At 54.6% G+C, this 16,471-nt stretch overlaps 1 protein-coding gene across 5 annotated transcripts; it reads left to right on the top strand.

The window, feature by feature from the left end:
* The first annotated feature begins 2,465 nt into the window (after positions 1-2,465).
* CRYBA1 (crystallin beta A1) lies at positions 2,466-8,664 on the top strand. Of its 5 annotated transcripts, none has more exons than XM_027660159.1 (8): positions 2,466-2,500; positions 3,878-4,068; positions 4,838-4,902; positions 5,459-5,578; positions 5,824-5,942; positions 7,545-7,686; positions 8,081-8,223; positions 8,343-8,643. In XM_027660159.1, exons 3-8 carry the CDS (start codon positions 4,858-4,860, stop codon positions 8,488-8,490), a joined length of 717 nt encoding a protein of 238 aa, XP_027515960.1. In that variant the 5' UTR covers positions 2,466-2,500; positions 3,878-4,068; positions 4,838-4,857; the 3' UTR covers positions 8,491-8,643. The 5 variants fall into 5 exon arrangements, with proteins under 5 accessions (XP_027515960.1, XP_027515959.1, XP_027515958.1 ...); XM_027660158.1 differs by lacking the exon at positions 2,466-2,500 and adding an exon at positions 2,639-2,737; XM_027660157.1 differs by lacking the exon at positions 2,466-2,500 and adding an exon at positions 3,343-3,627.
* Positions 8,665-16,471: the final 7,807 nt, after the last annotated feature.

A 16,471-nucleotide genomic window follows, 5' to 3' on the forward strand; every position in this document is an offset into this window, starting at 1 on the left:
CCGGGGCGGGCACTGCCGGCTGTGCGCGCGCCGCCCGCCGCGCCGGGCGCGGCTCCGGTCGGCTCGGAACGGCGGCCCTGCCCACCCGCGAACCTGCGGGCGCTCAGCCCCGGTGCGCCCCGCACCGCCCCCACGGCGACATAACCACCGTACGGACCGGTGCCCGCAGCCCGCTGCGCGCCCGGGACCGGTGCAACCCCCGCGCCGCACACCCGTAACCTGCCCACGAAGCGGGGTGACCCCGCACCCCCCCGCGCACGCACAGCCCGTGTGCACCGGTGCACACGCGGTGTGTGCACACTCTGGTGTGACACGATGACACACCCGTCCTCGCCGTGCAACACACACACACGCTGGGAAACACACACGTCGTGTGCTCACACTGCTGCAAGCACAGCTTCGAGCATCGCACCGGTGCACACAAACGAACTGCTGGGATTCCCCTTTGCGGAAGGATCTCATCAGGAGCAACACCGGATCCGGCACAGGGAAGGTTCCGGGATGCCGGGTGGAGCCGGAGCGTAGGGAATACAAAGCTGGACATGCAGAGGTTGCCTGCAGAGCCGTTTTGCAGCTGGTGCTTCTCCCCCTGCACCTGTCCCCAGGGAGGGCTGTCAGCCTGCAGGGACTGACTGTGAGGGCAGTGCCCGGCTGTGAGGAGGCAGCCTGTGGTTAATAATAAGCATTTTCCAGCACACCCAGCAGCAAAGCCGCACAGCCTTTGTTACACCCTTTCCACTGTGTCCAGCTTTGAGACGTCACGCCAGAGTTGGTCACATATAGTGAGAATCCTGGGACAGATGGTTTCAGGACAAGCCCCACCATCTCTGTGCTGGGTCAGCCTTCACTGGCCATCAGGTGTGGGAGCGACTGGGTCCGGCACCTCACAGGAGGTGGGTGGCTTGGGGAACAGGGACCGTGGGGAGAGGCATCCACAAGTTCTTTCCAAAAGCATTTTTCAGGGAGAGCTCCATCTCTGCTGGGAAGCTCAGGACAGACAGAGGGATGACAAGGACAGGTGTCTGCCCCCAGCATCATCCCTTCATCCTCCAACGGCTCCTGTCTTGTCCCAAGGTACCCCAGAGGACTCACTCCAAACCCCTGCTACCATCCACCACAGGCTGAACTGCATGGTCTTGTCTCCCTGCCATCGGCCCATGAGCCTGTCTCTTGGGACACACCTGCCTGGGTGTCACAAGCCCCACTCCCTCACAACAGTAAGGCTGGCTTTGATTTCCAGCCCATGGCACGTGCCCAGGACACAGTCCCACAGCAGCAGCAGAGCAGGACACGTATGGGGCATGGTGGGAGTGAGCTGGCAGCCAAGCAAGGAGCCCTGTGCTGGACCCTGGCCCAAGGGATGGGGCAGTGGAGGAGATTCAGCCCTTGCAGTGGCGGAGGACGGCGGCAGTGAGCGCAGCCGCCTGCTTTTGTCACACTCTCCTTTGTCCCAGGCACGTGGCACCAAGCACAGGGAGCCGCAGCCATCTGAAGATCTGGGATGGAGACGGGTGAGCTGGAAGGGTGGCGAAGCCCCATCTCAGCTGCCAGGAGGGTTTTCCGGATGCAGCGATGAGGGGCCACATTGTGTGACTGTACCTCTGCCCTGCTCCCCGGCACAGGTGGGTGAACAGCCAGTTACAGCCTGTGGCAGCTCCTGCTTCCTTATCACACCAAGCAGGCGGCTGTGGGCTGATGCTGGTTTGAACCGCCAAGCTGTGGGACAGCGCAGGCTCCCCGGTGTCACACAGCCCTGCCACCAGCCACCCAGTGGGGGCACCCTCCTGCCACCTCTCCAGGGATAAACACCCCATGCTTCCCAGCGAGACAGCCAGCTGCTCATGTCCACATGATCCCGTCTGGCCTTGCCAGTCACAGGTTAGGCTGCCTTGAGCAGATCTCCCTGGCAGGTGGTTCCCCAGGCACCAGCAAATCCCACATCCAAGGGAAGTCTCTGTGCTGCCTGAAGTTTTCTATGGAGAAGCGGGACAGAGCTCCAGTGCCACTGGCATTTCGGGTGCTCCTGGCAGACGCAGATGGCTGGCCAGAGCCACTGCCTGGAGCCGGGCTGGGAGGGGAAGCATCTGTTTTGCAGCACCGCGGGGTTCCCTAAATAGGTCACTGCGTTTTTATAGTCTCTTGGATCTAGAAAAACCAGTTGTTCCGGACAACCTGTGGACCTGCCAGCATCGTCGCAGCAGTGGCTCCCTGGGTACTCCCCGTCGTGCCCCCAGGTCCTCACGGGGGGAAGGAGGATACCTGCCCCACCAGCAGTGTGAGCAGGGGGAGGGGTTGGGGGGCTCGCAGCAGCCTGAGCTGTGCTGGAGGTCCTGTTGTATGCTGAGGGTGACCCGTCCCTGGCTGTGCCCAGTGTGGAGTCTGCAGAGGGGGCTTTCCTCCTCCCACCCGGCCCCTGGCTTGGGGTGGCTGCCAGCTCCAGGCTTTGCCCTGGGGTGGTTTTTAGCCAGAGCCAGTGTTTTCCGTTCGCAAGGAGAGGCAGGTGCCTCTGCGGGGCAGGGGGTGTGCAGAGCCGCACACCCACCGTGCACCCGCATGCGCCGGAGGTGTCGCAGCCTGCTCGGGCTGAGCTCTCCCTCTAGTGGCACCAGACTCTTGGCAAAGCCTCTATACACATGGGGTGTTAGGAGCCACGGCGAGGGCATGTCCGAGGGGCTGGAGCGAGCTGGAGGGCGAACTCCAACCTGACCTTCTCCCTCAGCCCGGGTGCCCGTGCCAGGTGCACAGGGAGGGCGCCGGGGGGCTTCACAGGAGCATCCCACCTCCAGACCCCTGTTCTGGGGCAAGTGCAGGGGGCAAGTGGTCCTGCTCCTCCCATTCTCTGACCCCACATTTGCTGGGATGTGGCAGTACAATCAGCCAGTGCGCCCCAGGAGCCAGCGTCAGGCCTTGGGGGTGCGGCCCCACAGCTCCGTGTCACAATGATCCCCGTCAGGGCAACACCGTCCCCATCCCTGATCTTATCCCACAGCAGCCAGCGAAGGGAAGGGCCCCCGCAAGCCCCAGCTTTCCCCTCGTCATGGCGGTGCCCTGCCCGCAGGAGGGGTCCCGCAGGACCTCGCTGAGCCCCCCGAGGCCCGTCCGGTCGGGTGCCACCCCGCCGCGCGTCCCCGCAGGGTCCCCCGGGCCGGGCGCCAGGCCCATGCCGCAGGCAGCGCTGACGGGGCGCTTTGTTTTGTGCGGCCGCGGCTGCCCAGCGGGGAGACAAAAGGGGCAGTCAGACGCGGGCATTGTGCCGGCAGCCATGCGCTGAGGCAGCAGCCCGCGCCGCCACGCTCGCCTCGTGACCCCCGACGGCCCGGGCTGTGCCCGCCATGGCGCCCCGGGGCCCGCGGGGCCTGCCCCACAGGAGCCCCACACGGGAAGGGGCCGTGGGGCTGGTGGCTGTGATCGCCACAGGCATGAGGCCTCCCCAGACCCGTGGCGGGTCCCCTGGTGCGGGGCTGTGGTGGTGGCAGCGCTGTGTGGAGCGCTGTGGCTCTGCGTGGCTGTGGGGACATGTCTGCCAGGCCCACAGCAGCCCTCACCTCCAGCCCCCCTTGCCCGCCATGGGAGGAGGGTGTCTGCACTGACGCGGTAAATGGAACCCACCTTGGTTGGAGGAGCAAGGTGACCGTGCCTGGTAGACACCCAGCCAAGCCCACCACCCGCAGGGTCTCACGGGGAGGTGCCCCCGCTGTCCCCACGGTGCCAACTGGCGCCAGGGCCAGGCCAGCCCCCAGGCTCGCCCCGTGACATTGGCCCTGGAAAATGCCAGCGCGGTCAAATCGTTGAGTCATTTGTGACCAAGATTATCTGTGCAAACAGCCGCCCTGATTATTTTTTTTTTTATTATCAAATTTTTTTCTTTTTCCCTAAGAATGTGGCTCAGACCATGGGGATGAGCAGCTGAAATCTCCGGGGATCAGCAGGACAATGCCAGAGCAAGCATTGTGCTGACGGCTCTGCAAACGCTGGCACCGGTTCCCGGCCAGCAGCACCCTATAAAAGCTGAGCCGCTGAAGTAGGCAAACATTACATGGGCGAAGCAGCAGTAACCGCCTGAGCTAGGTGAGTCCTGGGACCGATGCGCACCTCTCCCACCTCGCCCCTGCCCACCCCTTTGCTGCCAGCTGGCCAGGCAGACACCCTTCCTCCTGCCTGGTGGCAAAAGACACCCAGAGGGACCATCGCCATTTCCCGTGGCATAAGACAGGCTCACACATCCCTGCTGGCAGCTGGAGGGGCTGAGAGCCCCTCTACCGCAGGGCACCCCACTCCTGGCACCCACCGGCACGGCACACTGGTTGGCATCTCCCACCATTAGCCTGGGCCGTCCATGGGAACCCACTGCACCTCCCAGAGGAGGCAAGGCTGGGGCACCGGGCAGGGAAAGGGGAGCAGGCGGGTCTGTTGGACACCGCCAGGCAAAGGGCAGCCTGTGCCCCCCACTGCAGCTCCCGGCTCCGGCTCAGGGGTGTTTTTCCTAGCGATGGTCTGGCCCCAGGGAAGGAGAAAGGAGAATCAGGCACCATGCCCCGGTGGGCGCGCAGGCTCCGTGCCATGGCCGGGAGGAGGGAAGGGGCACAGCAGTGGTGAGACAGGAACACCTTGCTTTAGATGTGCCCCACAGCCCCCCTGCTGTGCCCCCTACCCCATCCTGTGGCCAGCAAGAGGGTTTCATTGCGACTGGTATGGCTTGTCCCCAGCAGTGGGGACAAGCTGTCCTCGAACAGGCGCTGAGGGTGGTGGGCACAGAGCTGTCTCCCAGCCTTGTGAGCAGGCAGCAAGGATGCACAGGGACATGCTGCAGTAAAAATGTTTTTTCTTCCTTCTCCAGACACCGATCCAGCAGCAAAGATGGCTCAGACAAATCCTCTGCCTGTCCCCATGGGCCCGTGGAAGGTACGTCCTCACACCTCCTGTATCTCGCCTTTCCCTGAGTGTAGGTGGGGGACAGGGAGAAGGGCAAAGTGTGTCCTCCGGGGCCAGGAAAGCTGCACAGTGGGCAGTGAGGCAGGGACAAGCACAGGAAACAGTTACTCCTGTCCTCTACCCATGAGAATGTGACTCCTGCCTGTTCAAAAATCTCCCAGGTGTTTTTCATAAGGGTCTTCACAGCATCCTGGCCCAGCCATGCCCTGCTCTTACCAGCTGTCCCGTGCCAGGCAGTCACAGAGTCCCTGAAAGCCACAGGCTGTTGTTTGCCCTACCCTGTCCATGCAGACAGGGTGAGCAGGGGCCATGGGCACTGTGGAGCAAGGTGGGGAGCAGCCCCAAAGGGTCTGGCAGTAGCTCCAGGGCCACAGGTCTAGGAGGGAGCTGAGAGGGAGAGGAGAAACACGTGCACAAGAGAGGCACATCCCATCGAAGCCTGGAGCTGTCACGGGAGATTCCGTCAACCGCAGCCCCCCGGGGAGGTCCCGCTCGCCCTTTCCCCCGTTAATCCTCTTTGCCCTAGAGCGTTCGGAGCAGAGGCCGGGAGAACCGCCAGCCACAGCCCTGCCACCCGCCCGTCCCAGAACGGCTCCGCTCCTCTCTCCGGACGGCACCGCTGCCCCGGGAACTGATCTCCGCAGGGGTGAGCAGGAGAGTGGAGCGGGGGCCAGCCTGCAGCTCCCCTGACACCAAGGCAGGGCGTCGCGGGGCCAGCAGTGCAGGGACGCGGAGGCGTGTGCGGGGCTGTGTCCCAGCCCAGAGGGGTGCCTGGTGCAGCCTCCGCTGGCTCTCCCTGACGGAGTGTGACCCTCCGTCTCCAAGAGGCGCTGAATCGCCTGGGGCCACAGCTGGGCAGCTTCCAACTCGGCAGCTCACTCTCCGTTCCAGATCACCGTGTATGACCAAGAAAACTTCCAGGGCAAGAGGATGGAGTTCACTTCGGCCTGTCCAAACATCATGGAATGTGGCTTCGACAACATCCGCTCCCTGAAGGTGGAATGTGGCGCGTGAGTACCCAGCTGCCAGTGGCAGGGATACTTTCCCAAGGCAGGCTGGCTGGGTGAGGGGTGCCCAAGTGTGGAGCAGGACTGGCTGTCCTCGCTCCGCTTGGCTGGAGCCAAGGACCACAGCCAGGGGAAGCCAGGCATGGGGGAATCCCACCCTGCCAGGGTAGAGCAGCCATCCACAGGCAGCACTGACACAGAGAGAGGGCCAGAGAACAGTGAGAATGCCTTTGGCATCATTCAAGACTGCCACCCACGGTGTTGGAGCAGCCAGGTTTGGAGCAGGGTTGCTGCCCAAGGATGTAGTGAGGATCAGTGCTCAGTGAGTGGCTCTTGAGCTCGGCCTGCTCCCCATTCTGCCTGTGTAACCCTGTGAAACACCACTAGAGAGCCACCTCTCTTGTCCTAGGGCCCAGCCCTGCTCTGCCTCAGGCTTTCCCTGCACTGCACAGCTCCCCAGGGCCGAGGTAGAACCTTCCCACAGCCTCCCCAGCCCTGAGAGGGTTAGGGAGTGGAGTCAGGCTACTCCCTGCACACGGGAATCTTCCCTGGCACACGCGAGGCATCTCCCGAGCAGCTCAGAAAGAGCGTGTCGGGATCGGTCCCCACAGCGAGCATCCCGCCGGGGCCAGCAGCAGACGAGATAGATTTGTGCTGCTATATTTAGGATGTGTAATGCTAATGGGATTACAGCAGCGTGCGTGCTCACGCCGTAATCAGCTCTCTGCTCCAGTTGACGTGTTCCTAATCAGGCTGTTCACCTTGCACAGAGTGGGCTGACTGCAGGACATGGGTTTGGGGCTCAGTTTGGGTCAGTGGCAGGAAACCCTTGACCCCCCCCCCAGCTCAGTGTGCCCCTCAGCACCCTGCATACTCCATCAGCAGGGGCTCCATGGACTGCACAGCCTGTGGCACCCACCTTCCTGCCCCCAGCCCTGGCCTCCCTCTTCCACTGCAGCTGTCTCGTCTCCAGTCTCTTTAAGGGGATGTTCCCAGATGTCCCCACCCTGGGGACAGGCAGGTGCCATGTGGGCAGTACCAGGGCTTGCAAAATGTGTCCTACAGGGTGGAGGCATCCCACTCACCTCTCCTTGTTTTCAGTGAAGAGGGGCACCCAGAGAGGGGAAAGGCCACAGCTCCCTGCCCTGCCCAGAGCCAGATGGGTGCTGCCTGCTTTGGGCATCAGGAATTCAGGTCTTTCCAGCCATGTCAGGTTGTAATTGGGAAACAAGTGAGAAATGAGGCATTTGGGAGAGAAGGGCAGTCAGGGCATCCGGAAGCGATGTTGGTCTGCATAGGTAACGACAGAGCAGTCAGGGGGAAGAGCCACCTGCGCCGGGTGGGCCCCTGGAGGGGGGACCCCATCTCCCACCACAGCTGGGCGGCTGCTTCCCCAGCACCAGATGTGGTCACACACTCCCCAGGTTCTCTGCCCACATCCAGCACCAGTTCTCTCCCCACATCCATCATCGCTTCCTCTCCTCCCGACCTGTGGGCAGCCCCCAACCTCCTCCTGGCACTTACATCCTGCCCCGGTGCCAGCTCCAAGCAGGAGGCCCTGAGTTGCCGCAGGAAGCCCTGGCAGCCCTCGCTCTGTTTTTGCAGCTGGGTCGGTTATGAGCACACCGGCTTCTGCGGGCAGCAGTTCATCCTGGAGAGGGGAGAGTACCCGCGCTGGGACGCCTGGAGCGGCAGCAACGCCTACCACATCGAGCGCCTGATGTCCTTCCGCCCCGTCTGCTCCGCTGTGAGTGTCCCGCCTCCTGCTCTGATCCCGGTAAAGCGTCCCAAGCTACAGCAGTGAGATTACGAAGGGCAAACAGAGCTATGCCAGGGGTAGGCTCAGCTCTTCTCCCCCGCTCCCAGCAGGATTTGCTCTTTCTGTCCTGTTTTTTAAAGCTTTTAAGGGAACTTCCGGGCCAGATGTACATGGCCAGAGCTGGGGGACAGCCAGCCTGAGACAGTAGTTGTGGCATAGCTGTCTCCAACACTTCCCACCTCCCCCAAAATAAAAACCCAGCGAGGGTCTGAACATGTCCCTCTCCAGGAAACCCTCCCAGCAATGTCATAGGGAGGGGCATTACCACCCATGCTGGGGAGGGAGCACTGCCTCCCCCTCAGCCCCTGCTCTCCCCTCCCAGAATCACAAGGAATCCAAGATCACCATTTTCGAGAAAGACAACTTCATTGGCCGCCAGTGGGAGATCAGTGATGACTACCCCTCACTGCAGGCCATGGGCTGGGCCAACAATGAAGTGGGCTCCATGAAGATCCAGTGCGGCGCGTAAGTGATGGGCAAAGGACCGGGAGCAGCAGGGACAATCCGCTGCCACTGCTGTGCTACCACAGGGAGGGGGACACACCCTGTAAACCCCCTGCTTACCTCTTGTCCTTTTCTTCCAGCTGGGTGTGCTACCAGTATCCTGGGTACCGTGGCTACCAGTACGTCCTGGAGGCTGACCACCACGGTGGAGACTACAAGCACTGGAGAGAGTGGGGTTCACACGCCCAGACCTCCCAGATCCAATCCATCAGGCGTGTCCAGCAGTAGCTCCCCACCTTCCATCTCTGCAAGGTTTCAAAAGCTCACCGGCTCCCTCTTGGTGCTAATACTCCCCTCCCGAAATAACCACCCCCTCTCGTACTGCCACTGCTTATGGAACAACACTCCCAAACGGTACCGACTGCCACAATTGCCAATAAATGTGACTGAAAGAAAAAGATAAACCAGCTTGGTGTGTGTTTGCTCTTGGGTGTTTGGGGCTGAGGTTGCACATCCCCATGTGAGCAGGGACCAGACTCTTTCCTGCCCATTTTAAGCAGGGCTGAAGCCCAGTGGGGCTCACACCGAGGGAGGTTTGTTGCCCCACTCTCACACACACAAACCCTTGGTTGCTGCAGCTCTGCTTCCTTCCCTCTCTCCTTCCCCTGACAAGGTAAAGGACATCTGGACCCCCACCCAACGGAGCCGTGCTGGCACCTGGTACCCACGTACTCACAGCTCGTGGGCTCTGCAGCTGGCACTGCCAGGCCTTGGGGACCAAAACCCAAGCAGCATCCCTGGGGACAAGGGCTGCTCCCCGAAAACGCAAAGAAGAAAGTCACACTGACACCCACAAACTTTAAAATTTTTATTCAACAATTTACATCACTTATTGTCTGTCTTAACGTATTCGATCTACACAAATTTCTTCTTTTTTTTCCTGATAAAATAATAAAATTTGGATAAATTTTGAAGACCTGTTGGTGCAGAATAAACAAAATTTCAGGTTTTTTTTTTTCCTTTTTTTTTCTTTTTTTAAACATTTAGTGTGAATTATGACATCATTGGTAAAGATACATCATGCCATTACAGCTCATGGACATTACCTATCCTTACAGTCCGTGACATCACCCACACCAGCGCAAGGGGCTGCGCCAGACACAGCTACAGCAGGTTTTACACTAACTCCTCTAGCCACCCTCTCACCATCAGGAAAACGCCTACGCTTTTCCAGCTGGGCACACAGAGTGCATTAACCTAATCAGAAATCACCGGGGAGGGGAGAAGGAAACAAAGACTACCTTTACCGATCGGTGTGGTCGCACACTACAACATCGACACCAAAGAGGGGCTGCCCCTCTCTGCAGGTCAGAGGTAATTCAGCTTCTGAGCAGGTAGAGCACAACCCCTCGCAGCGATTTTAATACAAACCAGGAACAAAATGAGAACTTATCGACGGGGAAGGGGGGGCAGGAGAGGAGACGCCCCGGCGGCTCCGCCTGCAGGGATCTCTCCGGCCCCAGCTCGCAGTCGAAGCACGCGGTTGTTTCGCGCCGCCCTTAACACTGAAATATTCAGGGAAGGGGGAGAGAGGGGCATCCATCCCCCCAGTAAACAAGTCGAGGACCTTCAGAGGCTGGGAAGCCGCTGAAGGTGTGTAAGTACACGTGTGATGGTAGATAGAAAAGCAGCCCTGTTCTGTATGAAAAAAAGCTGTCAAGTTAGTACAAATTTCTGCCACGGCGAAGGGAACAGGAGGAGAAAGCTGTCAGGGCCCTTCTCCCGTCACCAAATCCTGACTTTCCCACACACAGGCTCTGGGCTAAGCAACATGTTTCCAGAGGTGGTACCTGCAACCCAACGCATGAAAACAAAACCAAAATAAAGCTCTCACCCCCAAGGCCGAAGGGAGCCCACCCTTTGCTCCAGCCCTGCAGCAGGATAGTGAGGAAGACTGTCCCTCCCGCCTCACAGTGGGAATACACAGCAGTAGGGTTCCTCTTGGTTTATTCTGTCATTAGAAGCCTCAAGTTTGCCCACACCACCAGCCTGCAGCGCAGTGGACTGGTCTCCACTCCCTCCCCAAAGCTGCTTTGCGTGGGGCTGAGCCCGCACTCCCTGTCCCCATGGGGACACCGGCGGGTACCACACCACACTCTCACCAGAAACAAAAAGGGCACCGGTTCATCCGACAGTACAAAGTGTATCTGAAACACAAGCCAGCACACCCCGCTCCCTCCGATTCAATTACTAAAGTAGGCTCTTTAAAATAAAAAAATAATATATATATTTATATAGCTATACAGAGAGATACAGAGAAAGCAAAGGGGAGAGAGAGAGAGAGGCTACTAAAATAATCAAGAAGTGCCAGTTTTCTGCTATAGCTGTCAGCAAAGAACTGTCATCTTACATCATACCCTCCAAGATGGTGAAGAGAATGCAGGCAATGACAGCACAGGAATGCAAAAGAGGGCAGATAAGTCACTTCTGGTAATGAGACACAAATTAAACTTTCAAAACATGTGCATAGCTTTATTCATCTGCTTCAAACTAACCTTTTCACGGAGCTTCAGCGAAACTCGAGTGTGCAAAATGCATTTCTAAAAAATAATGCAAGCAAGCTTTCACATTTACTGTGGCAGAAGTACAGAAAGACTCGGACAGAATCACACGCTGGGGCGGGAGATGGAGAACCCAGAATTGCACAGCTTGGAGTTCTGAGTCACTGACTGCAAACACAAGCATTTCGATTTTGCGAACTTTAAGCAAGCTGTGTTTCCTTCTCCTTTACAAAAAACCCCAAAAACCCCACAGGAACAAGAGCCACAACCTGGTAGGGAATAAATCCCTTGGATAATGGGATCCTGGTGCCGCAGAGAGGCTTGAACTCCAGCAAAGCTGGTTCCAGACCTTGGCTTGTTTTAGCTCTGCAGGCAAACCATGGCAATGCTGATTTTTGTCCACAGAAGAGAGAAGTAGCTTCTCTTTCTCTCCCTCCCACTTGCCTCCAAAGTCACAGGTGCCACCCCACAGGACATCATCCCAAAACTCTAAGACAGCCACTAACACAGGCTGGATTCCAGGTCTCATTTCGATCCAGAGGGTCACCAGGACACTAAGGAACCTGTTGATGGGGCACGGCCATCGCACTGCCAGCGGGAGCCCGGCCCTTCCAGCCACGTCCCCCCAGCTCACACACCACCAAATCTCTTCAGAAAGACTAAGCACACATGCAAGGCACATTGAGTCAGATGTACACACACACACACGGGTGTGTAAAAGAGCAAACGCTGGCCAAAAAAATAAAAAATTGATGCTGAACAAAGTACTTAAACAGGCAGAGAGCTCTGGCCTATGTATTTATAGACTATTTTCCAGGCAGTTGTAATCCCCAGGTGTTTTTCCTACACGACTTTAGACCTTCCTTACTCTTCCCTCACTTTTATTTTCCTAAAGGATCTTCTATAAATAATCAAGTAAATTCCCTTTTTTTCCCCTTCAGTAAACTCCTCCTTCAGGGTACACATCCCCCCTGTGGCCCAGGTGTGACCCATGCTAAGAAGAGGTTGTGGACCTGCCTGTGCCCCACAGCAGTGCCTTGATGCAGCGAGACCTCCCTCCACTACTCTCTAAGCCTTTTGCTGACAGGTTTTGGCTGGGTGGATGGCTTCACTTTGCTTTTTTCTTGGAAAACATCCGATCCCAAGTGCTCTCCAGCACCCAAGGGCAGCTGGAGAAGGAATCAGGGGTGCAGACAGGATGGAGGCCAAGCAATCTTTAATACTGCTGGTTAACTTCACATTGAGATAAAGCATTCAAAAGATCTTTTCGTAGAGATGAGCAATTTCCTTCTAAAGATAAATTCAAATAGAAAACAAATATATTAAAACCAGAGACGAGACAAGAGCTGACTGAGATTTTTCTACCTTACAAGTTACTCAGGCACCTTTCCCACACCACCAGCCACGGAGGAAGGAGAAGTCGAAAACCTCAGGGATTTGCACTACCCTTCCAATAGCAGCTTGAGAAAAGGAAGGAGGGGGGGGTAAAAAAAAAACCAAAAAAAACCCAAACCAAAAAAATGCACAGTGTTCTCTCAAGTTAAAAGAGTTCTCCTTTGCTTGCGTTTGCATAGAAATTCCCGTAGGTCAGCACCAAGATCAGGTACACCCCTGTCCTACACCCCGGCTCCCCCAGGTCCGACGCTCCCCACAGTCAGTGGCTGTCTTACAGGAGGGTTCAACTATCCGCAGAGGAACTACATGGTCATGTTAAAAAACAAAACAAAACAAAACACAAAAACGAAAACAAAAGTGCATCACACATTCTTGATTTTCAGGGTTATACTTATAGCAGCAGCAGCATTAATCCGAGACAATGAACAGTTGTAGATTCGTTCTTAAAAATGCAGCAACACTCAATGAAATGTCTTCGGGGAAGGGCATAAGAGGGTCCTTCTCAAAAGGATAAAAAATGAAAATTAGACTATTCAATGTGGACAAAAAGGAGATACAACAAAAATTAAAGACACAATCTTATTTACATTAAAAAAAACCCCCAAACATTCTTGTTAAAATATCTTTACAACACCTAAGCAAAAAAATATGTATTTTAAGAATAAAGCAGAAACTCCTAAAGCAGTATCCATTTTTGGAACCCTTATTTAGCACCTGAGGAAAGACCATATGGAAAGCAGACAGGTTGGTTTTTTTTGTTGGTTTTTTGTTTTTTAAGAAAACTGTAAGTTGTCTTTTTACTAAACAGAAGTTCGCAGTACACGAGTTTCATACCACAGAAAGAAATGAGCAATTTTTTTTGTTGTTGTTTTCTTTTTAAAGATACTCTACTCATTAATAAGGCTGTAGAAAAGGGACACTGCTATCTTACAAAATGGCTTTAGAGCTCTGGACATGTTATATGAAGCTTTCTCATTAACAGTCAAGACAAATCCAGCTCAGCATCTCCCAGTGAGGGCACAGGCAGGACTCCTGCTCCTGTCCCGGGACAGGGAGCAGGCTCATGCCCTGGACATGAGGCCACCACAGGGTTCTTGTATCTCCCCAGACATCCATGGCTCTGCAATGCCACTTTTGAGGATCTCAGATACGACAGAGGCAGCCAGCCTGACCCTTGGGTGTAACATGTACCGGGCAAACCTCTAAAGCTCTGTAATCCCTGGGAGGCAGCACATCCACAGTGCACACCGAGATCTCCTCCTTCCCACCAGCCCAGGCTCCTGCTTCCCAACTGCTTGAACTAGGGTTTTTCCACATGGAAAAATGCTCTGGTGGTGGCCAAAGCTAGAATTACTCTGGCTTTTTCGGCTATTCCATGACACCAGCCCTTCTCCTGCCTTCTGCACCACTGTGAAAATGTGTAGAAGCTTTAAATTGGGTGAATCCTTGTTCTCTTCCCTCCTGACCTCGACCATCTCCCTTGTAAACAGCCTCTGTAAGGAAAACAAATCACAACGGATGGACGGAAGAAAAATCTTCTAGGGATGAGAGGATAAGACTTCTGAAAGCTTGGGACACCATAGCAATTTACTGAAGATGCTGAATCAAGATCAAAAACAATGCACAGGAAAACTACCAGCAGTTCTGAAACATGGTTGTGAATGCCATCGCTCCCAGATGTCCCCAAGGTCACCCACTGGCCACTTGGGAAAGGATGTGATGGTGCTACAGTAACACTCTCCTGAAGGTGGAAGCACTAATTACAAGCACAACTGGGAGGACAACTTTCATCTCTCTTTCTTTCTTTCTTTTTCCTAGCAGGAAGCAATTTTCCTTTCCCTTTAGCTGGCTGGTTCACCCATCACCACTCCCAGCCACCGAACAGCCGGTGGACTTGCAACCTAATGAGAACTGGGGTTTCTTTCCACATTTTGAAGAAGGTCACAGCAGCTACCGAAGGCTAACAGTGGGATTTAATGGTTCTGAAAGGTTTGAAGTGGGTTAGTGGCAGAATCCATGCCCTGGAGCTACCCACTGGTCAAAGAGAAAAGAGACTTCTAACAGGTTTCACAGAGGATCGTGGTGGGTTTAAACCAAAACCAAACTCCAACCAAATCTTGAAAGAAAACACACTGCCAATCTACCAGATGGGTGAAGTGGGAGAGAGCAGAGGCTGAAGGCCCCAAACCACTGTCACCAGGAACAGAGAGCAATTTTTAAATTACCTCTTGGAGCAGATGAAATGCCCCCTGATCCACCAAAGAGCATGCAGATTCCAAGCTGGATCTGGCTGGCACTTCAGCCTCTGTTACACAAGACCCTGTACAGGAAATGCCCAGAAGAACCTGCTGGCGGAGGAGGAATGGTTGGGAATGACCAGAGGAGAAAGGAGACAGCCCCTGTCCTCACAGGAGTCCTCACTCCAGTAAACACACAGCTTGCCAAGGAAACTCACAACAGGAACAGAAATGAGAGAGAATCCTTAACCTGAATTAGTATCTTCATAGCTAATAAAAAAATAGGTCATGATCTCACCCTTAGTGCCACTTTCCAATACTACACATACTTAGGGGGGTTTTGTTTTAAAACTTACTTTACTCAGTGTAATGAAAACAATGGCACAAATAAATACACGCTCGCTCTCCTTACACATCAGATGCTCACACGCACCGCCGGCTCCTCGCCCCCGCAGACACCCTCGGGTGCAGACCCAGGACAGGAGGCTGCTGCTCCCCTTCCCAGGCTGTATTTGGTTTATGCTACAGTACTAATACTCTGAGTCAAACAAAAACAAAACATGAGACTTATTGGTAACACCTTATCGTTATTTCAATGTGCTAAATTAGTCACAGCTCAATTTCAGGTTTTTTTCTTTTTTCTTTTTTTTTTTTATAAGTTTACACAAAAATAATCAGAAAACAGATTAAATCTTAAGATATTTTTAATAAGTGCTCAGTTAAGAATTGTGTGAGGACTTGGGGAGGACTGCAGACAGCACAGGGCGAGTTACACGACAGCACGAGGAAGTTCCTTCCACGGTCCTGCCTGGCTCTAGGCAATAGTCTATCCCAGAAATCCTGGGGAGCCGGAGCTACAGGAGCTGAGAGAGAGGAATTCCTAACTGCTTAGCGCTGAGCACACACCATGGAGCTCATGGAGACAGAAGGACAGACGTCTGAACAGAGGATGCTCAGAAATACAGCAGAGAAGGTGCTGCCGGGGGTGTTTCTGGATGGGTCCCGCCGGCGAGGGGCCACACACAGCGAGGCAAAGCCACAGGGATGAGCATCAGGGATAAACCAACCCAACCCATCGCTTGAACCATGTTTCTCTCAGCATTTCTTTTGCTAGTTAAATGAAAGACTGGACTAGGTCAAGATGAGAGTCCTCCAATATTCAGCAAGACTCAGACCGTTCTAAAGGCGCAGGGTCCTCAGCACCAGTTAGTGCTGCTCAGCTCCTGCATCCCCCTGGCCCCCAGTGCAGATCTGGGATAGGAGCACAGGACAGCACAGACCCCAGGGAAGCAAAACAGGGTGTTTTTGTAATTTTTTTCTTTTTTTTTTTTTTGTTTTTTTTTTTTAATGGAACCTAGCCCTTAAGGCGACAAGTGACTACACAAGGCAAATAAATACACAGCAGAGCCATAAAGCCAGTAAAACAAACTGGAAACTTTGCTACTAGCCTTCAACTTTTTGAAAATAATAATAAAAAGGAAAAAGAACACTTCTTCCACCTTAATATTCCCAGTCCCCACCATCCAGTTTGTTCAACACTTTAAAGCTCAGGAATGCCCCAGTTCTTCGGCGGTGGAGCCAGAGGCAATTCCGACTTTTGGCAAGCAGTTGGGAGACTCAACAGAATTAAAACAGGGATGTCGGAGGACTAGATGTCGGGCACATCTGTAAACATGTTATACATCTCAAAGTTACACACACCTGTAAAGGTGGTACAGTTTATAGGTGAAACAGAACTATTTGCGACTGGCCAACCACACGTTTCTGAACCTGGACTGATACAATACATGATGACTATATAGTATCACACTCAGTATTATACTATATAGTGGTTGATACATCAAATGGAGTAGGCAATCCATAGTCATACCTTTAAAACTAAGCGTGGCAGAAAGCTAAGCGTCTTACACAAGGTACAGAACTCAGTTTCATCGTCCCACCATGAACCCAAGTGTCTCATTCAGGAACAATCTTATTAAAAGTATAAAAACAATTAAAAAAACACATGCTACATAGTCCTAATTAACAAAACAAAACAAAAAAGCAGATCACAGAATCATTGAATATGCTGAGCTG

This window comes from Corapipo altera, unplaced genomic scaffold (assembly GCF_003945725.1).
Source record: "Corapipo altera isolate COAL_440 unplaced genomic scaffold, ASM394572v1 271, whole genome shotgun sequence".
Classification (NCBI taxonomy): Eukaryota; Metazoa; Chordata; class Aves; order Passeriformes; family Pipridae; genus Corapipo; species Corapipo altera.